We start from the raw sequence: 16,187 nt of genomic DNA on the forward strand, positions 1-16,187 counted from the left end.
GATGACAAAGTGACCAAACACATTGAGACAAAATGACAAATCAAAATGAGTCACAACTGTAAAAATTCAAACAATGACAAAGTACAACTCAGGAGAACATAGATGAGACACTTTATCCAACCATGTCCCACAGGGAATTACGTGATAGGAGGATGTGACTAGAAGGCGAAAAGGAATGGAAGACAAAAGAGAAAGCAACACAGAGAAAAGCATACAAAATGTAGCCCACTAGTACAAGTGAAAAGTAACAACAGATTTGTTGGGTCAAGGAAGACGACATGGGGAAAGATGTAATAACAGACAAATATGGGAGTAAAAGACATTCATTAAATAGCAGAACAATCAAGAGATTTCTTTTTCTCCAATGTCTACCATTTTAAATTAGGTTTCAGTAACACAGAATAGGGCATCATAAAGAGAGAAAACATAGACAAAAGGAAAACACATTACACCTGATTTTAGCACACTGACTCAGCGTTAAAGTCATTCAACCAAGCTCTGCAAGTTGTTCAAGATTAATTCAAGATTAAATCACCCTTCAATTAGCTTTTTTTCTATCAAAGCCTTCCCAGTGTATACCCATTTTAAGAGTTAACTCTGACCTTTTCACACTGTACTAGTGGGTGCCAGTAAGTTGTCAAATTAGTAAATAGTTTTGCTCGACAGTCAAAATGACCCATCAGCGTGAGAGCTGAAACTGATTTGTGCTGGACACATCGATGGAACGGAACTTGGCTCACTGGTCAAATGCTAGATGCTAAGAGGGAACAGCTAGGAATAGCTGCAGTCAAATGAGTCAAGTTATGTCTACTCCACTTTATGTCCTGGTCTGGTTCTGGTTCCATCTGGAGTAATACATAACCAATCTAGTTTAGCTTTGCTGACTATTTATTTAAAAAAAAATAATAATATGCCATTTAGCAGACGCTTTTATCCAAAGCGACTTACAGTCATGCGTGCATACATTTTTGTGTATGGGTGGTCCCGGGGATCGAACCCACTACCTTGGCGTTTCAAGCGCCGTGCTCTACCAGCTGAGCTACAGAGGACCATTTAGTGCAATAGACAAACAAGTAGCTAAAACAATTTCTAGGATTTGTTTTAAGCCCCAAGCCATTTAAGGTGTATGAAATTAAACATCTTTATCAGTCAATACATTTAATGAAATCCTGCCACATCATCATTTTGGACTTGCAATGGAAGTAATGTCTGATTTTATACATTTATTTTTATCATGCCCATTCATGTCAAACAAAATAAATCATATAAATGTACATTTTATCCACATCATCAATAGCCCTAAATTGTGGTAAAGAACAGAGGATGGTGGCAAAAATAATGATCCATTGGTTTCCTTTATTTCAATTGTTTTTTTTTAGAATGTCAGATATTTGAATCAGCACAAATAGGGGCACCAGGAGTAACAGGGGCACCCATGGGGACCAGTGGCCGTGAACCCGTTGGGAACAGCATGCAGAGCAGCGTGGCACCAGAGTCACTCCAGACGGCACCAGAGTCACTCCAGACGGCACCAGAGTCACTCCAGACGGCACCAGACCTCGGGGCCTGAGGACCAGAACCACAGGCTGCTGAACCTGCTATCTCCTCAGCCTGGGTCAGGCTCTCTGACACTGGGTGGCATCTAGCAACAGGGACCCCTGCTCACTAACTGACTGACTCACTGACACACACAGCATAGGAGGGAAACAGGAGTGGATGTCGTGAAAGGAGGAGAGATAGATTGAGAGAAAGAAAGAGGGGATACTGGCGGGTTGGATAAGAGAGAAAAGAATCCCAGGGGAATGTACTGTGAGTGAGTGATTCTCGCTCGAAAAGGTAAGACTTGTTGTGTGAGCACTTCAGTGTGTTAACAAATGTGCGTTTATAAATGGTGTGTGTCCAGTATGATTGTGTCCAGTATGATGTGCGTTGGTTGGATTTTTATGGAATGAGGCATGTATTATGTGTATATGATGATGATATGTGAAAGTAAGTGTTACTGTGTATGTATAGGGAGGGAGGGGGCGGTGCTCATGGCTGTTTCCTGTGGGAGAATGGCAGGTCAGAGGTGAGAGGTCAGTGTCTAAGGGTCACAGTGGGGTTGAGGTGAGGTCAGATTCGGGGCAACTGCTTCTCAATGAATTCCTTCACTGCTGCCATCTCCTGCAAAATAAAAATAAAGAGGCTTATCAGAAACCGAACATCATGAATACTTCCACATTGACACTCATAGTAAACCGTTAACACACATTGAATGTTACAACCAAAATCCCCTTTTACCTGAGGACAGGAGCTGTGCATGAGTCCTGGGTAGGTCCGGAAGGTGATTTTCTGAGGGTTGACAATGATCTTGAGCTTCTCGGCCGTCATGGCCCCAAACTGCACTGGGATCATGGGGTCCATCTCCCCATGACACTGCAGTATGGGCATGTCTCTGTTCCCACTGGCGCTCGCCGCCTAATGGGAACAACAGACCATTACATCCAACTAATACAAGCAAAAAGTGAAGACCAAGACCAGGTTCTAACACCAAGTCACATATTCAGTTCATTCATATCTACACAGCCAAATCATCAAGAGCAATGGAGAGGAGTACATTTTCCAGTTTGGAATCCAGCCCAGTAATAAAAGAAACAGCTCTGTTGAATGTTCAGGGGACCGAGAGTACCGTAAATTGTAGAGAAACAAGTAAGCTGTGTAAATGTACCTGCGGGAAACTCTTGTGAAGTGGTAACCAGCAACTGAGCGCGACCACGCCTGCCAATTGCTGCTGACAGGTGAGGGCGGTATACAAGGACAGAGCCCCACCCTGGGAGACGGAACAATTGAGGGAAAGAGAGGTAGAATGTGTTTAGACCTATAGAGATGTTCACATGGTTTACACAGTTTAAACAGCAATGTTGAAAAATCACTGAGAATCAGGAACTGGAAAAAGAGGACTTCATTTGCACAACACCTCTATAGCGCTTCACATTGACCTTACCTGAGAGAACCCTCCAAGCAGCACGCGATTGGCGGGTATCCCATTCTTTGCCTCATGGTCGATTATGGCCTTGACTGTGGAAAAGAGTGAAAACGGAAACTGAACATATACAGTATATAGGGGGGCTAACATGGTTATGTGAATAGAGCTTAGTATAATATCTATATGCATCTACAATGCTATATAAACTCAGCAAAAAAAGAAACGTCGCTTTTTCAGGACCCTGTCTTTCAAAGATAATTCGTAAAAATCAAAATAACTTCACAGATCTTCATTGTAAAGGGTTTAAACACTGTTTCCCATGCTTGTTCAATGAATCATAAACAATTAATGAACATGCACCTGTGGGACGGTCGTTAAGACACTAACAGCTTACAGACGGGAGGCAATTAAGGTCACAGTTATGAAAACTTAGGACACTAAAGAGGCCTTTCTACTGACTCTGAAAAACACCAAAAGAAAGATGCCCAGGGTCCCTGCTCATCTGCGCGAACGTGCCTTAGGATTGCTGCAAGGCGGCATGAGGACTGCAGATGTGGCCAGGGCAATAAATTGCTATGTCCGTACTGTGAGACGTCTAAGACAGCGCTACAGGGAGACAGGACGGACAGCTGATCGTCCTCGCATTGGCAGACCACGTGTAACAACACCTGCACAGGATCGGTACATCCGAACATCACACCTGCGGGACAGGTACAGGATGGCAACAACAACTGCCTGAGTTACACCAGGAATGCACAATCCCTCCATCAGTGCTCAGACTGTCCGCAATAGGCTGAGAGAGGCTGGACTGAGAGTTTGTAGGCCTGTTGTAAGGCAGGTCCTCACCAGACATCACCGACAACAACGTCGCCTATGGGCACAAACCCACCGTCGCTGGACCAGACAGGACTGGCAAAAAGTGCTCTTCACTGACGAGTTGCGGTTTTGTCTCACCAGGGGTGATGGTTGGATCGGAGGGTGAGGGCTAGGGCCATTCCCCCCAGAAATGTCCAGGAACTTGCAGGTGCCTTGGTGGAAGAGTGGGGTAACATCTCACAGCAAGAACTGGCAAATATGGTGCAGTCCATGAGGAGGAGATGCACTGCAGTACTTAATGCAGCTGGTGGCCACACCAGATACTGACTGTTACTTTTGATTTTGACCCCCCTTTGGTCAGGGACACATTATTCAATTTCTGTTAGTCACATGTCTGTGGAACTTGTTCAGTTTATGTCTCAGTTGTTGAATCTTGTTATGTTCATACAAATATTTACACATGTTAAGTTTGCTCAAAATAAACGCAGTTGACAGTGAGAGAACGTTTCTTTTTTTTGCTGAGTTTATAACATGTACAGTGGGGAAAAAAGTATTTAGTCCGCCACCAATTGTGCAAGTTCTCCCACTTAAAAAGATGAGAGAGGCCTGTCATTTTCATCATAGGTACACGTCAACTATGACAGACAAAATGAGGGAAAAAAATCCAGAAAATCATTGTAGGATTTTTTAATGAATTTATTTGCAAATTATGGTGGAAAATAAGTATTTGGTCAATAACAAAAGTTTCTCAATACTTTGTTATATACCCTTTGTTGGCAATGACACAGGTCAAACGTTTTCTGTAAGTCTTCACAAGGTTTTCACACACTGTTGCTGGTATTTTGGCCAATTCCTCCATGCAGATCTCCTCTAGAGCAGTGATGTTTTGGGGCTGTCGCTGGGCAACACAGACTTTCAACTCCCTCCAAAGATTTTCTATGGGGTTGAGATCTGGAGACTGGCTAGGCCACTCCAGGACCTTGAAATGCTTCTTACGAAGCCACTCCTTCGTTGCCCGGGCGGTGTGTTTGGGATCATTGTCATGCTGAAAGACCCAGCCACGTTTCATCTTCAATGCCCTTGCTGATGTAAGGAGGTTTTCACTCAAAATCTCACGATACATGGCCCCATTCATTCTTTCCTTTACACGGATCAGTCGTCCTGGTCCCTTTGCAGAAAAACAGCCCCAAAGCATGATGTTTCCACCCCAATGCTTCACAGTAGGTATGGTGTTCTTTGGATGCAACTCAGCATTCTTTGTCCTCCAAACACGACGAGTTGAGTTTTTACCAAAAAGTTATATTTTGGTTTCATCTGACCCAATCCTCTTCTGGATCATCCAAATGCACTCTAGCAAACTTCAGACGGGCCTGGACATGTACTGGCTTAAACAGGGGGACACGTCTGGCACTGCAGGATTTGAGTCCCTGGCGGCGTAGTGTGTTACTGATGGTAGGCTTTGTTACTTTGGTCCCAGCTCTCTGCAGGTCATTCACTAGGTCCCCCCGTGTGGTTCTGGGATTTTTGCTCACCGTTCTTGTGATAATTTTGACCCCACGGGGTGAGATCTTGCGTGGAGCCCCAGATCGAGAGAGATTATCAGTGGTCTTGTATGTCTTCCATTTCCTAATAATTGCTCCCACAGTTGATTTCTTCAAACCAAGCTGCTTACCTATTGCAGATTCAGTCTTCCCAGCCTGGTGAAGGTCTACAATTTTGTTTCTGGTGTCCTTTGACAGCTCTTTGGTCTTGGCCATAGTGGAGTTTGGAGTGTGACTGTTTGAGGTTGTGAACAGGTGTCTTTTATACTGATAACAAGTTCAAACAGGTGCCATTAATACAGGTAACGAGTGGAGGACAGAGGAGCCTCTTAAAGAAGAAGTTACAGGTCTGTGAGAGCCAGAAATCTTGCTTGTTTGTAGGTGACCAAATACTTATTTTCCACCATAATTTGCAAATAAATTCATTAAAAATCCTACAATGTGATTTTCTGGAGAAAAAAATTCTCATTTTGTCTGTCATAGTTGACGTGTACCTATGATGAAAATTACAGGCCTCTCTCATCTTTTTAAGTGGGAGAACTTGCACAATTGGTGGCTGACTAAATACTTTTTCCCCCCACTGTATAGTACTGGTGTTTCACTGAATTACTTACTGTTCTCCGCTGCCCTCTTGATGCCAGCCTCGTCCTCTGGAGAATCTGGGCTGAGACCCATCAGGTCAAACCTACAGAAACGCACAGATCCATGGTCAGTCGATTTAATATACATCTCATGCAAAAGTATTGGCACAGTGAAATGTTTTGTTGTTTTGGCTTTGTACTCAAGCACTTTGGATTTGAAATGATACAATGACTATGAGGTGTCAGCTCACTGTATATATTATGTGCCCCTGGTATCCTGATTGTGTGTGTGTGTGTGTGTGTGTGTGTCCGCCTTTGAAGGAATTCCATGTTCACCAAATCTCTTACCAAAAGGAAATCTATTTTCCAGTGAAGTGTAGGTTAGAGTCAAGCCATTAGCCAATGACATATCTTTCAGATCAGTGCAAACATATGACTCACCATGAGGGCATAGTCATCTTCATATTAAGAGTGACAGGGATTCTGGGCCTGTGGACAAACAAGTGAATCAATGTAAGTATACAAGTGTGGAGGAATACTAAATGGTTGTATAGAAAGATCAGAGATGAGACACTACCAAAGATAAGATTCAACTCTCTTATTACAACATACACTAGAAACTGAGACAGAGGCACTCAAGCAGAGAAATAAACATGTCAGAAAATATGACATAATAATACAGAGACTTACGCGTGGGGGCAGATATACTTTACATGTGGCAGTCGGATAGCCGTCATGGCATCTGCCCAGCCATGCCTGACAACAGGAAGAAAAATAGCAATTCAGAGAGAGAAAGTGGTACTCTATACAGATTAAGCTATAAGACAGAACGATTTATACAGAGTGTAAAGGCACCCGCATACTAGGTTCGGTTTCCTCCTAGCAGAACTTGGCTAGGCGAAGCGAATGTCTGAGCCTCGCATACTCCCTTAAAAGAATGTCGCTTTTTGGGGGTTTGTATAATTTGATTTACACAACATGCCTACCACTTTGAAGATGCAAAATATGAGTTATTGTGAAACAAACAAGAAATAAGACAAAAAAACAGAAAACTTGAGTGTGCATAACTATTCACCCCCCAAAGTCAATACTTTGCAGAGCCACCTTTTGCAGCAATTACAGCTGCAAGTCTCTTGGGGTATGTCTCTATAAGCTTGGCACATCTAGCCACTGGGATTTTTGCCCATTCTTCAAGGCAAAACTGCTCCAGCTCCTTCAAGTTGGATGGGTTCTGCAGGTGTACAGCAATCTTTAAGTCATACCACAGATTCTCAATTGGATTGAGGTCTGGGCTTTGACTAGGCCATCCAACACATTTAAATGTTTCCCCTTAAACCACTCAAGTGTTGTCCTGCTGGAAGGTGAACCTCCGTCCCAGTCTCAAATCTCTGGAAGACTGAAACAGGTTTCCCTCAAGAATTTCCCTGTATTTAGCACCATCCATCATTCCTTCAATTCTGACCAGTTTCCCAGTCCCTGCCGATGAAAAACATCCCCACAGCATGATGCTGCCACCACCATGCTTCACTGTGGGGATGGTGTTCTCGGGGTGATGAGAGGTGTTGGGTTTGCGCCAGACATAGCATTTTCCTTGATGGCCAAAAAGCTCCATTTTAGTCTCATCTGACCAGAGTACCTTCATCCATATGTTTGGGGTGTCTCCCACATGCCTTTTGGTGAACACCAAACGTGTTTGCTTATTTTTTCTTTAAGCAATGGCTTTTTTCTGGCCACTCTTCCGTAAAGCCCAGCTCTGTGGAGCGTACAGCTTAAAGTGGTCCTATGGACAGATACTCCAATCTCCGCTGTGGAGCTTTGCAGCTCCTTCAGGGTTATCTTTGGTCTCTTTGTTGCCTCTCTGATTAATGCCCTCCTTGCCTGGTCTGTGAGTTTTGGTGGGCGGCCCTCTCTTGGCAGGTTTGTTGTGGTGCCATATTCTTTCCATTTTTTAATAATGGATTTAATGGTGCTCCGTGGGATGTTCAAAGTTTCTGATATTTTTTTATAACCCAACCCTGATCTGTACTTAATATAATATAATATGCTATTTAGCAAACACTTTTATCCAAAGTGACTTACAGTCATGTGTGCATACATTTTTACGTATGGGTGGTCCCAGGGATCGAACACACTACCCTGGCGTTACTTCTCTACAACTTTGTTCCTGATCTGATTGGAGAGCTCCTTGGTCTTCATGGTGCCGTTTGCTTGGTGGTGCCCTTTGCTTAGTGGTGTTGCAGACTCTTATTTTTTTCATTTCACTTCACTAATTTGGACTATTTTGTGTATGTCCATTACATGAAATCCAAATAAAAATCAATTTAAATTACAGGTTGTAATGCAACAAAATCGGAAGAACGCCAAGGGGGATGAATACTTTTGCAAGGCACTGTATATATGAAGGTGCACACTTCCTCAAAATAGTCTGAATGAATCTATGATAAATCAAGAAATCTGTAATCATTTTACATTTTTGCAGAGGATGTCTTAGTCGCGCAATTTTACATCTAACTAAGATGTTTGGTGTAGTATTTCTCAAGTGAAAACATTTGCATGAAAACTAGTCATCTCTCATTGAATGACAAGAACCACTTAATTGAAGAACCCCAGTCCATAGTAACCAATCCTACTAGGAGTAGTACTGTTGACCAATCACCGACAAAGGGGCGTAGACTTCGGCTACCGAACTTTGACTTGCCTCAAGAAAGAAAACAGCCGAACACCAAAACGAACAAAAACGTCTCAAAATGTTGTTATAATATATGCAAACTGTTGACTGGGAAGCATGCAACAGGTTTAAGACAGAAAACTCACCCTGAGTCACCCAAACCATGAAGGAAGATCACCTTTGGTAGAATTGGGGAGATTGACAGTTTTACATTGGTTAATGGTGCATTATGAACTACACAGAACACCAATGAGCATGCCAGTTTACTGGCAAGTGCACTGTATTTGCATATGAACACCATGTACAAGTGAATCAGGCCCAATAGCAACAACAAAGGGCAAATTCCTACTTTTGCCAGGACTACTCTGTTGATATTGCTGCTTGCCAACTCTAAAGAATAGCATTCATCAAAGGCATCATAAGAGGAAGAACATTTTTAATTTGGCGAGCCAGATATTTCTTGTTTTGTACGTTCTATGTAAAAATCTAATATGAGCATTCACAAATGAATTAAATTGAGTTGGTTTTGAATTAACAAGTGCTTGCAGACCCACTTAACTTCAGTGTAATCGGTTTGTTATGCCTTCAAGCTCCAATATTGTAACATAGCACAGTTCTGATATGGCTGTGCAACCATGCCAAATAATTTCACACAGGGCACAGACGGCAGTTCAACGTTTTTATATTATTTACATTTAGCTGAGTTGTCAGCTAACGTGTATGCAATGTGAAATCGCCCCCCCCCCAAAAAAATCACCATGTCATTGGATTTCGATTAAACGTTGGGTGAAAAAAAGACTAAATTCCCTTACGTTGAGGACTTTTTGCAAATCCAATCAGTTTTCCACGTTGATTCAACGTCACCAAAATGATTTTTTGTTGTTGAAATCACATGGAGAAAAAAACGTTGATTTAACCCGTTTTTGCCCAGTGGGTTCACAGTAGGGCCGGGACGATACCAGTATCACAATACTCGTTAGTATCGTGGCAAGTAAACAAAACACCAAGTGGATTTAGCTTCTTTAGGAAAAAGCCCTAATGTTGGACACAAACATAAATCATTGTCATCCAGAGTCACGTTTATTTATTTTCCAATTCAAGGAACAATATTTTACATACGGCAGGTTTTTAAAGGACTAAAGACTTTGGTCTGCTTTGGTTTTTCAATTTTGCCATGGAAAAAAATATTGCGATACTGGTATCGTCCCGGCCATAGTTCACAGCACCTCTGAACAACACATTAGCTTTAGCATGGCAACTCTTGCGCTTCCTTTGATACTTTCCAACAAGTGGGCAAATGTACTGATGGCTGGCGTAAGTTACACTATGGTGTTGGTGTGGTCTCTCACCGCAGCGGTCTCCTTCTCTGTCCCAGACACCGTCACAGCCTCAGCGAGCAGCGGCAGAGACATGTTGTTGCCACACATACACTATAAGGGGTGCTAGAGAGAGGACGGGGAAAAAGGGGCATATCAATGACGTTGGTTGGTTATCAATGCAGCTATTCAGCAAAGGGACAGACATGACAAAAGAACTGAACATCCCACAGATTATGGCTGCTTTGAACCAAAGAGACAGGCTGAGTACTGAGAAGAATCTCTTCAGTCAGCAAATGCATTTACGTTATTAACCAACATGCCAATAGGTTAGTACTGGTGCCACTGCCTATCCACTGATAATGGATATCGGCTAGCTAGAGCATATTGTTTTCTAAATCAACATTTAATACCCTCATAGAGTCAGGTTGAGCGACAGATATGACAAAAGGATGAGGCGAGCAAGAGAGAGAAAGAAACAACGAGAGGAGGAATTAAAAGGAAAAGTGAGGAGGTTAATGTATAAACCTTCAGGGAGATTATACACAGTTAGTTACAATTCCACCCACCTAATGACAGGCAGTTAGTGAAAGCAAAGGGAGAGACAGAAAAAGAGCCAAATCAGGGGAATGAGAATGACAGGCTCAATAGGGAGAAAGAACAGGGCCGTGCATCACACATCACAATAACTTTCTGAACTGCAATGACACACATGCTCATTGTGCCTTTGCCTCATTTCCTTGTCACTGTGTCAGCTATTGCACACTTTAATAGACCAAGCTATAGGATTCCCCCAGGCAGATAGGCCTACAGCACTCTGTCCTTGCTATCCAGTATCCTTGGGACATCCCTACCCCATTGAAGTTGACATTTAAAATGGTTACGGTAAAGGTTAGGTAAAAGTTATGGTTTGGGTTTAGGGTAAGGACATCCAAAGGACCCCAGATAGCACTAACCCTATCTGATGTGCTCTCAACTAGTAGGCACGGTCTGAAGCAATTGGATAATAGCATCTAGCATCAATGACACAAAGAGGCTTTGCTCCAGCATGCCAGTGTAATCTTTGACTTTATACCATCACTTAATGTTAGCCAGCCTATAATTGTATTTGCGAGGCAAACATCCTCAGTCCCTTCAGAGATAACAGAAAGACCACAAATAGCTGCTTATCCTACATTGATCTTCCATGATCTCGCCAGCAGTGGGAAAATAGCTAAGCCAGGATGGAAATACACTGATTTCACGGTCACCTTTCTCTCCCTCTGCACAAGCCTTCTAGGGGTGATACAAACAATGCCGTCCATGTACGGCTACAAGATCACGAGTTCCAATCTGACTGGCATTAAACTGGCTAGGACAAACTAAACGTTGACTGGTTCAGTGGTTGGCGTAAGAAAAATGTGCCGCCTTGGCCCTTTATTCACTTGCATTTACAGCAACTAATGGCTCGATTTCCTCAGTAGTCAAGAGCAATTGTTACTGGGATAAAGGCCCTGTAAGGTTGACCCGGTACGTAAATTCTAGCCACCAGGCAAGCATCGAGTCATATGCGAGAGTCAGTATAGCCAGCCAGCACCACCTGGGGTGTATTCATTCTGCCGATTCTGTTGCAAAACGTTTCTTAAAGGGAACGAAACGGGGAGGGACCTACCTGAATTTTTCCAATAGAAAATCTAGTTTTAGTTGCAAAACGGAACTGTTTGGACTAATGATTACACCCCTGGTTTTATTAGCCAGTTAGGTTATGCAGGCTAGCCAGCAGGAGTGGCATCTTGCAACATAAATCATTTATCTTTTTATATTCGTTTATTTCGATAATTTGACGTAGACATATGTGGCAATACATAGGCAACCTGCGATTCAAGGTACTGATATTTTGTTCATTAGCTAGCTAAAAGAAAGGAAGGGGGTGGGGATGAAGAAACAATGTGGGCTGCGAGAAGCTTAACTCGCTAACCCAGTCGTTGACGTTGTGCGACCCGGTTGGTGAATTCGGGAGAGGATAAGTGCAAAACTGCTAGCTAGATTGTTTCAAACACGGAAAAGCTAGTTAGCTACATCCAAGTAGCCAGCTTAATCCTGTTTAGCTGGCTACAAATCCTCACAATGACTAGTTTAGCAAGCTAACCACACAGCAGCAATCTGTATTGTCTCAGTACACTGCCCTCCGCTCCCATTCGAGCTTGGTTCGATTGACATGTGGCCTAAATTCGACCAGGTATTTCAATAGATCACTCCCCCATGCCCTTGAACCACAGCGGTAACCAAAGGCCCATGTGGGTTCGGTTCGGATGGGGTAAAGAAGTATTATAAAACCGCGGCCCGCTAATACAAACTCATACACTCACCACTTGCTGTCCCAGAATATCAACGGAACTTCCGCTACTGTAGAGGGGCGGGTATTCTTCAAAGTGATGTCATGATGACGTCCACACCCTTTCTCGAGCTTGCACTTACCGCACACCCTGCCATCAATTGATACTGACAAGCAATACATTCCAGATAGTGCCATTTACACTAAACAAATATATTAAACCAAATGCAAAGAGCATATTTTCAATACAAATAATACAGCCTTTTATTAAACCAAAATCTACATTTCAATTCAATTCTACACTCATTAAAAAAGATACAACTATTCTCTTATGTAACATATTTATTCTTCAAATAATTACATTACACACAACAGCAAAGGACATGTCCTATTTCTCAGACTACGCACATTAATAATGCAATGAAATCATAAGTTAAATAGCTTTTGTGTTTGGTGGTTGTCAAAGAAAGCAGTGTGGTATAGTAAGCAACTCACCCCTAAGTAAACGTGGGTATATGGGTCTAATCCAATCAAATGAAAACCTAATGCTGATCTACTTTGGTTGTGTCAAAATGTCTACATAGTCACATTATTGCCATGCCATTCAGAGCTTGGATGAAATAATGTGAGTGAACTCCCACTGTAGGGGACTTTGGAGTCATTCCAGTTTTGCTGAGACAAGTTGTCATATTACAACAAACCACTAAGTGGCACACAGTGTCCAGATATAGTTTTAGATAAAAGCACTGTGATGCTTTATCACAGGGTTACCAGCGAGTGACATTAAATGTATTCATTTACCAAACGAAAACTTACTCACTTCTTTCAGCCTCCACTCGGTGGTAAAATAAGTGTAACAACTGAGAAAATCCAGATTAGACACTGATATTCAGTATTAGTCATACCTGACCTCCAATGAGAAAGTTCACCCACCAGGCCTAAGTATCCATCACACTTCCTTTTGACCCATATCTGTCAATGCAACTATCCAACCCCTCCTTTCTCTCAGGAGATTACATTTGTTTGTGGGATGATGCTGTCGACTTTATGGTCTGCGGGGTTAGCGGACGCCTCGTAGTTGCAGATGGTCACTTCATGTCTGTGAGCCTGGGAGGAAGAAGGCAAAACAGATAAGACTGAGGTGAGGTGTTTTGCCATTTAAAATGGACAACATGGAACAGTCAAAGTAAACCCTGATACATATGTGAAACAATTCTGGAAATCCATAGAGCGATAATATATTATTTTTTTAACTCAGCTGAGGCGTACACTGTCAGAGCTGTATAAGATAATTTACTGGACGTGGGTCTCATGTTTGTTCTCACCTGGAAGTACTCCCCTCTCAGCCCAATGTAGTAGACCCGTGTGGACGCTGTCCCAAAGTTCTGTGATATGTGAATGGATAAGTGATTAACGTTGGAGAAACGGGCAATCCTGGAAAGAATGGCAATTTAGCGTTGATTCGTTTAGTGCATTTTAGGTTGGGTGGGTACTTAGGCATAGTTCACCGAAATTATATTTAAAAAAATGTTTTGTTATTTTGTCTCGGAAATAGTCTATGGGTGAGCATTGACCACAAACCCCATTGTTTTCTGGGAAAACAATACTACTTTTAGTGTGTGTGTGTGTGTGTGTGTGTGCCAGTTCTATTGCTCTTACTTAGTTGGGTATTCCAGCTGAGCCAGTGGATCTCTATTGAGACGGAAGGCTTGCTCAGGTTCTCTGCATGTGTCATCAAAGGACATGTGGGGTATGTTCTTGTATCTACAGGGACAGTGCAACAACAACACACAGTTGGTTAACAAAACCACACACGCTGACAATAAATAAATGCAGTTCCATGCCGATGTAGCAGAAGCTAGCTAATTTGTCACTAGGTGTCTTGATCTCACGGTGTGAATAGTGAGTCAAATGTCACTCACGGAGCAATAAGTTAACTACAGTACTTGCTCTTTCAGTTTGCACAGCTGGCTCAGAGCTGGGGGTGCATTCACTATGAACCAAAAGAAAGCAAACAGAAGCAAAGAGAAGCAAACAGAAGCAAACAGGGTGGGACCTACCTGAATTTGTCCAATAGAAACTCGTTGCAAAACACTTTCCGTTGTAACCCGTTTTGCACTAATGAATACACCTCAGTTGACTTGTTGTGAGTAATAACCATCAATTCTCAGAGAGAGTTGATACATGCTACACTGGCTCAATGCAATTCCACAGTCAGGACCCAAGGTGTTTCTGAAAGGCAGAAACAGTACTCACTCACAGTCTCATTTCAGCAGGATGCGATTCATCGTCTTCACCGGCGATGATGATCCCTTTCAGCTTGACACTTCCGGTGAACCTGAGAAACATATGATTTGTGAAAGACAATGCATAAACACAATATGATGAAATGAGTTTGAAATTAAAATGACAGGATAAGAAAGGGTGAAAAGGGGATTGAAGGGGGGATTTTCTTACGGGATGTTGAACAGGAGCTCTTCATCAGCATCACTCTCCACAAACTGCAGAGGATAGAGAGCGTTTCAAGATAATTAATTCATTAGTATCACATAACAGTTAACCAACAGTGGCCCTTCATCACATTAGAAAGGTTATAAGAAATTGGCCTTCACCAATGGAAGAGGTCCAGATCACCTCTAAGGAAAGGCTCATTGACACTAAAATGTTCCACCATCTGTGTACATATTTTGTTCAGCGTACAAAACAAGTAAACATGGGTGTTCATTTTTGCAATGTTTGATTTAACGCAGAGCCAAAATAGCAGCTGTCACAGCTGAGTTTCGGAATTTCAGTGGAGGATTCAGGGCTTCTACATCAACATGGTTCAATTGAGATGATGTACTATACGTTCAAGGTGTCGATAACATTACCTTCTCCCTGTCTGTCCGTTGATCCCATGGTTTAAATACGAGTTTCCCATCGCCTTCTCTTGTTTCATTGAGGCACTGCAGTTTCTCGATGTCAATGCGCTGATACAGTGCATACTCCAGGCCCCGTTCCGCTGGCTCGTGCTCGTCTTCACAGCAGCGGTGGCTGTGCCCACCGTGACCATGGCGGTGACCAGACATCGCAGGTACTAACTATATATCGCACTTCAGGGAAATGTAAGTCCTAGCTAGTGATAATACGGGCTGTCTAACTAGCTAAATTGTTTCAGACTGACTTGGCTGGTTTCACTTTTCCACAACATTCTGAAGAGGAAACGTTTCAAAATTACATGTACGTGAATAGCCAATCAAGATGGACGTACAGACGCACAACGTCAACGTGCTCTCTGATTGGCCTGGCCAACACCAATGAAGAAGCACACGGTTTCCACTAGACTTTTGACCAATGAGTTATAAATAATTTATATATACACATCTGAATGATTCAGAGGAGAACTGGGTGAAAGTGTTGTGGTCAGATGAGACCAAAATCGAGCTCTTTGGCATCAACTCAACTCGCCGTGTTTGGAGGAGGAGGAATGCTGCCTATGACCCCAAGAACACCATCCCCACCGTCAAAAATGGAGGTGGAAACATTATGCTTTGGGGGTGTTTTTCTGCTAAGGGGACAGGACAACTTCACCGCATCAAAGGGACGATGGACGGGGCCATGTACCGTCAAATCTTGGATGAGAACCTCCTTCCCTCAGCCAGGGCATTGAAAATGGGTCGTGGATGGGTATTCCAGCATGACAATGACCCAAAACACACGGCCAAGGCAACAAAGGAGTGGCTCAAGAAGAAGCACATTAAAGTCCTGGAGTGGCCTAGCCTGTCTCCAGACCTTAATCCCATAGAAAATCTGTGGAGGGAGCTGAAGGTTCAAGTTGCCAAACGTCAGCCTCGAAACCTAAATGAATTGGAGAAGATCTGCAAAGAGGAGTGGGACAAAATCCCTCCTGAGATGTGTGCAAACCTGGTGGCCAACTACAAGAAACATCTGACCTCTGTGATTGCCAACAAGGGTTTTGCCACCAAGTACTAAGTCATGTTTTGCAG

At 42.9% G+C, this 16,187-nt stretch overlaps 2 protein-coding genes across 2 annotated transcripts; both read right to left on the reverse strand.

The window, feature by feature from the left end:
- Positions 1–1,336: 1,336 nt before the first annotated feature.
- LOC121571512 (acyl-protein thioesterase 2-like) lies at positions 1,337–12,322 on the reverse strand. Its single transcript, XM_041883010.1, has 10 exons — positions 12,236–12,322; positions 9,921–10,013; positions 8,718–8,749; positions 6,594–6,659; positions 6,345–6,392; positions 5,937–6,007; positions 2,984–3,057; positions 2,708–2,809; positions 2,281–2,457; positions 1,337–2,163 (listed from the first exon to the last, which is right to left on the reverse strand). The coding sequence occupies exons 2-10, from the start codon at positions 9,996–9,998 to the stop codon at positions 2,113–2,115; spliced, it is 699 nt and encodes a 232-aa protein (XP_041738944.1). The 5' UTR covers positions 9,999–10,013; positions 12,236–12,322; the 3' UTR covers positions 1,337–2,112.
- A 161-nt stretch (positions 12,323–12,483) lies between these two features.
- Positions 12,484–15,402, reverse strand: LOC121571511 (PITH domain-containing protein 1). The gene is made up of 6 exons (XM_041883009.1): positions 15,072–15,402; positions 14,659–14,702; positions 14,462–14,539; positions 13,861–13,965; positions 13,527–13,635; positions 12,484–13,308 (listed from the first exon to the last, which is right to left on the reverse strand). Exons 1-6 carry the CDS (start codon positions 15,267–15,269, stop codon positions 13,207–13,209), a joined length of 636 nt encoding a protein of 211 aa, XP_041738943.1. The 5' UTR covers positions 15,270–15,402; the 3' UTR covers positions 12,484–13,206.
- Positions 15,403–16,187: the final 785 nt, after the last annotated feature.

Source organism: Coregonus clupeaformis, chromosome 8 (genome assembly GCF_020615455.1).
Source record: "Coregonus clupeaformis isolate EN_2021a chromosome 8, ASM2061545v1, whole genome shotgun sequence".
NCBI classification, from domain to species: domain Eukaryota; kingdom Metazoa; phylum Chordata; class Actinopteri; order Salmoniformes; family Salmonidae; genus Coregonus; species Coregonus clupeaformis.

Coding starts and splice junctions, on each gene's coding strand:
- LOC121571512 (XM_041883010.1), bottom strand. CDS start 9,998: ATGTGTGGCAACAACATGTCTCTGCCGCTGCTCGCTGAGGCTGTGACG. Junction 8,750..9,920: donor CAGAGAAGGAGACCGCTGCG/GTGAGAGACCAC, acceptor ATTCTACCAAAG/GTGATCTTCCTTCATGGTTT. Junction 2,810..2,983: donor TGCTTGGAGGGTTCTCTCAG/GTAAGGTCAATG, acceptor TCCGTCTCCCAG/GGTGGGGCTCTGTCCTTGTA.
- LOC121571511 (XM_041883009.1), bottom strand. CDS start 15,269: ATGTCTGGTCACCGCCATGGTCACGGTGGGCACAGCCACCGCTGCTGT. Junction 14,703..15,071: donor AACGGACAGACAGGGAGAAG/GTAATGTTATCG, acceptor TATCCTCTGCAG/TTTGTGGAGAGTGATGCTGA. Junction 13,309..13,526: donor TGAGAGGGGAGTACTTCCAG/GTGAGAACAAAC, acceptor TCTTCCTCCCAG/GCTCACAGACATGAAGTGAC.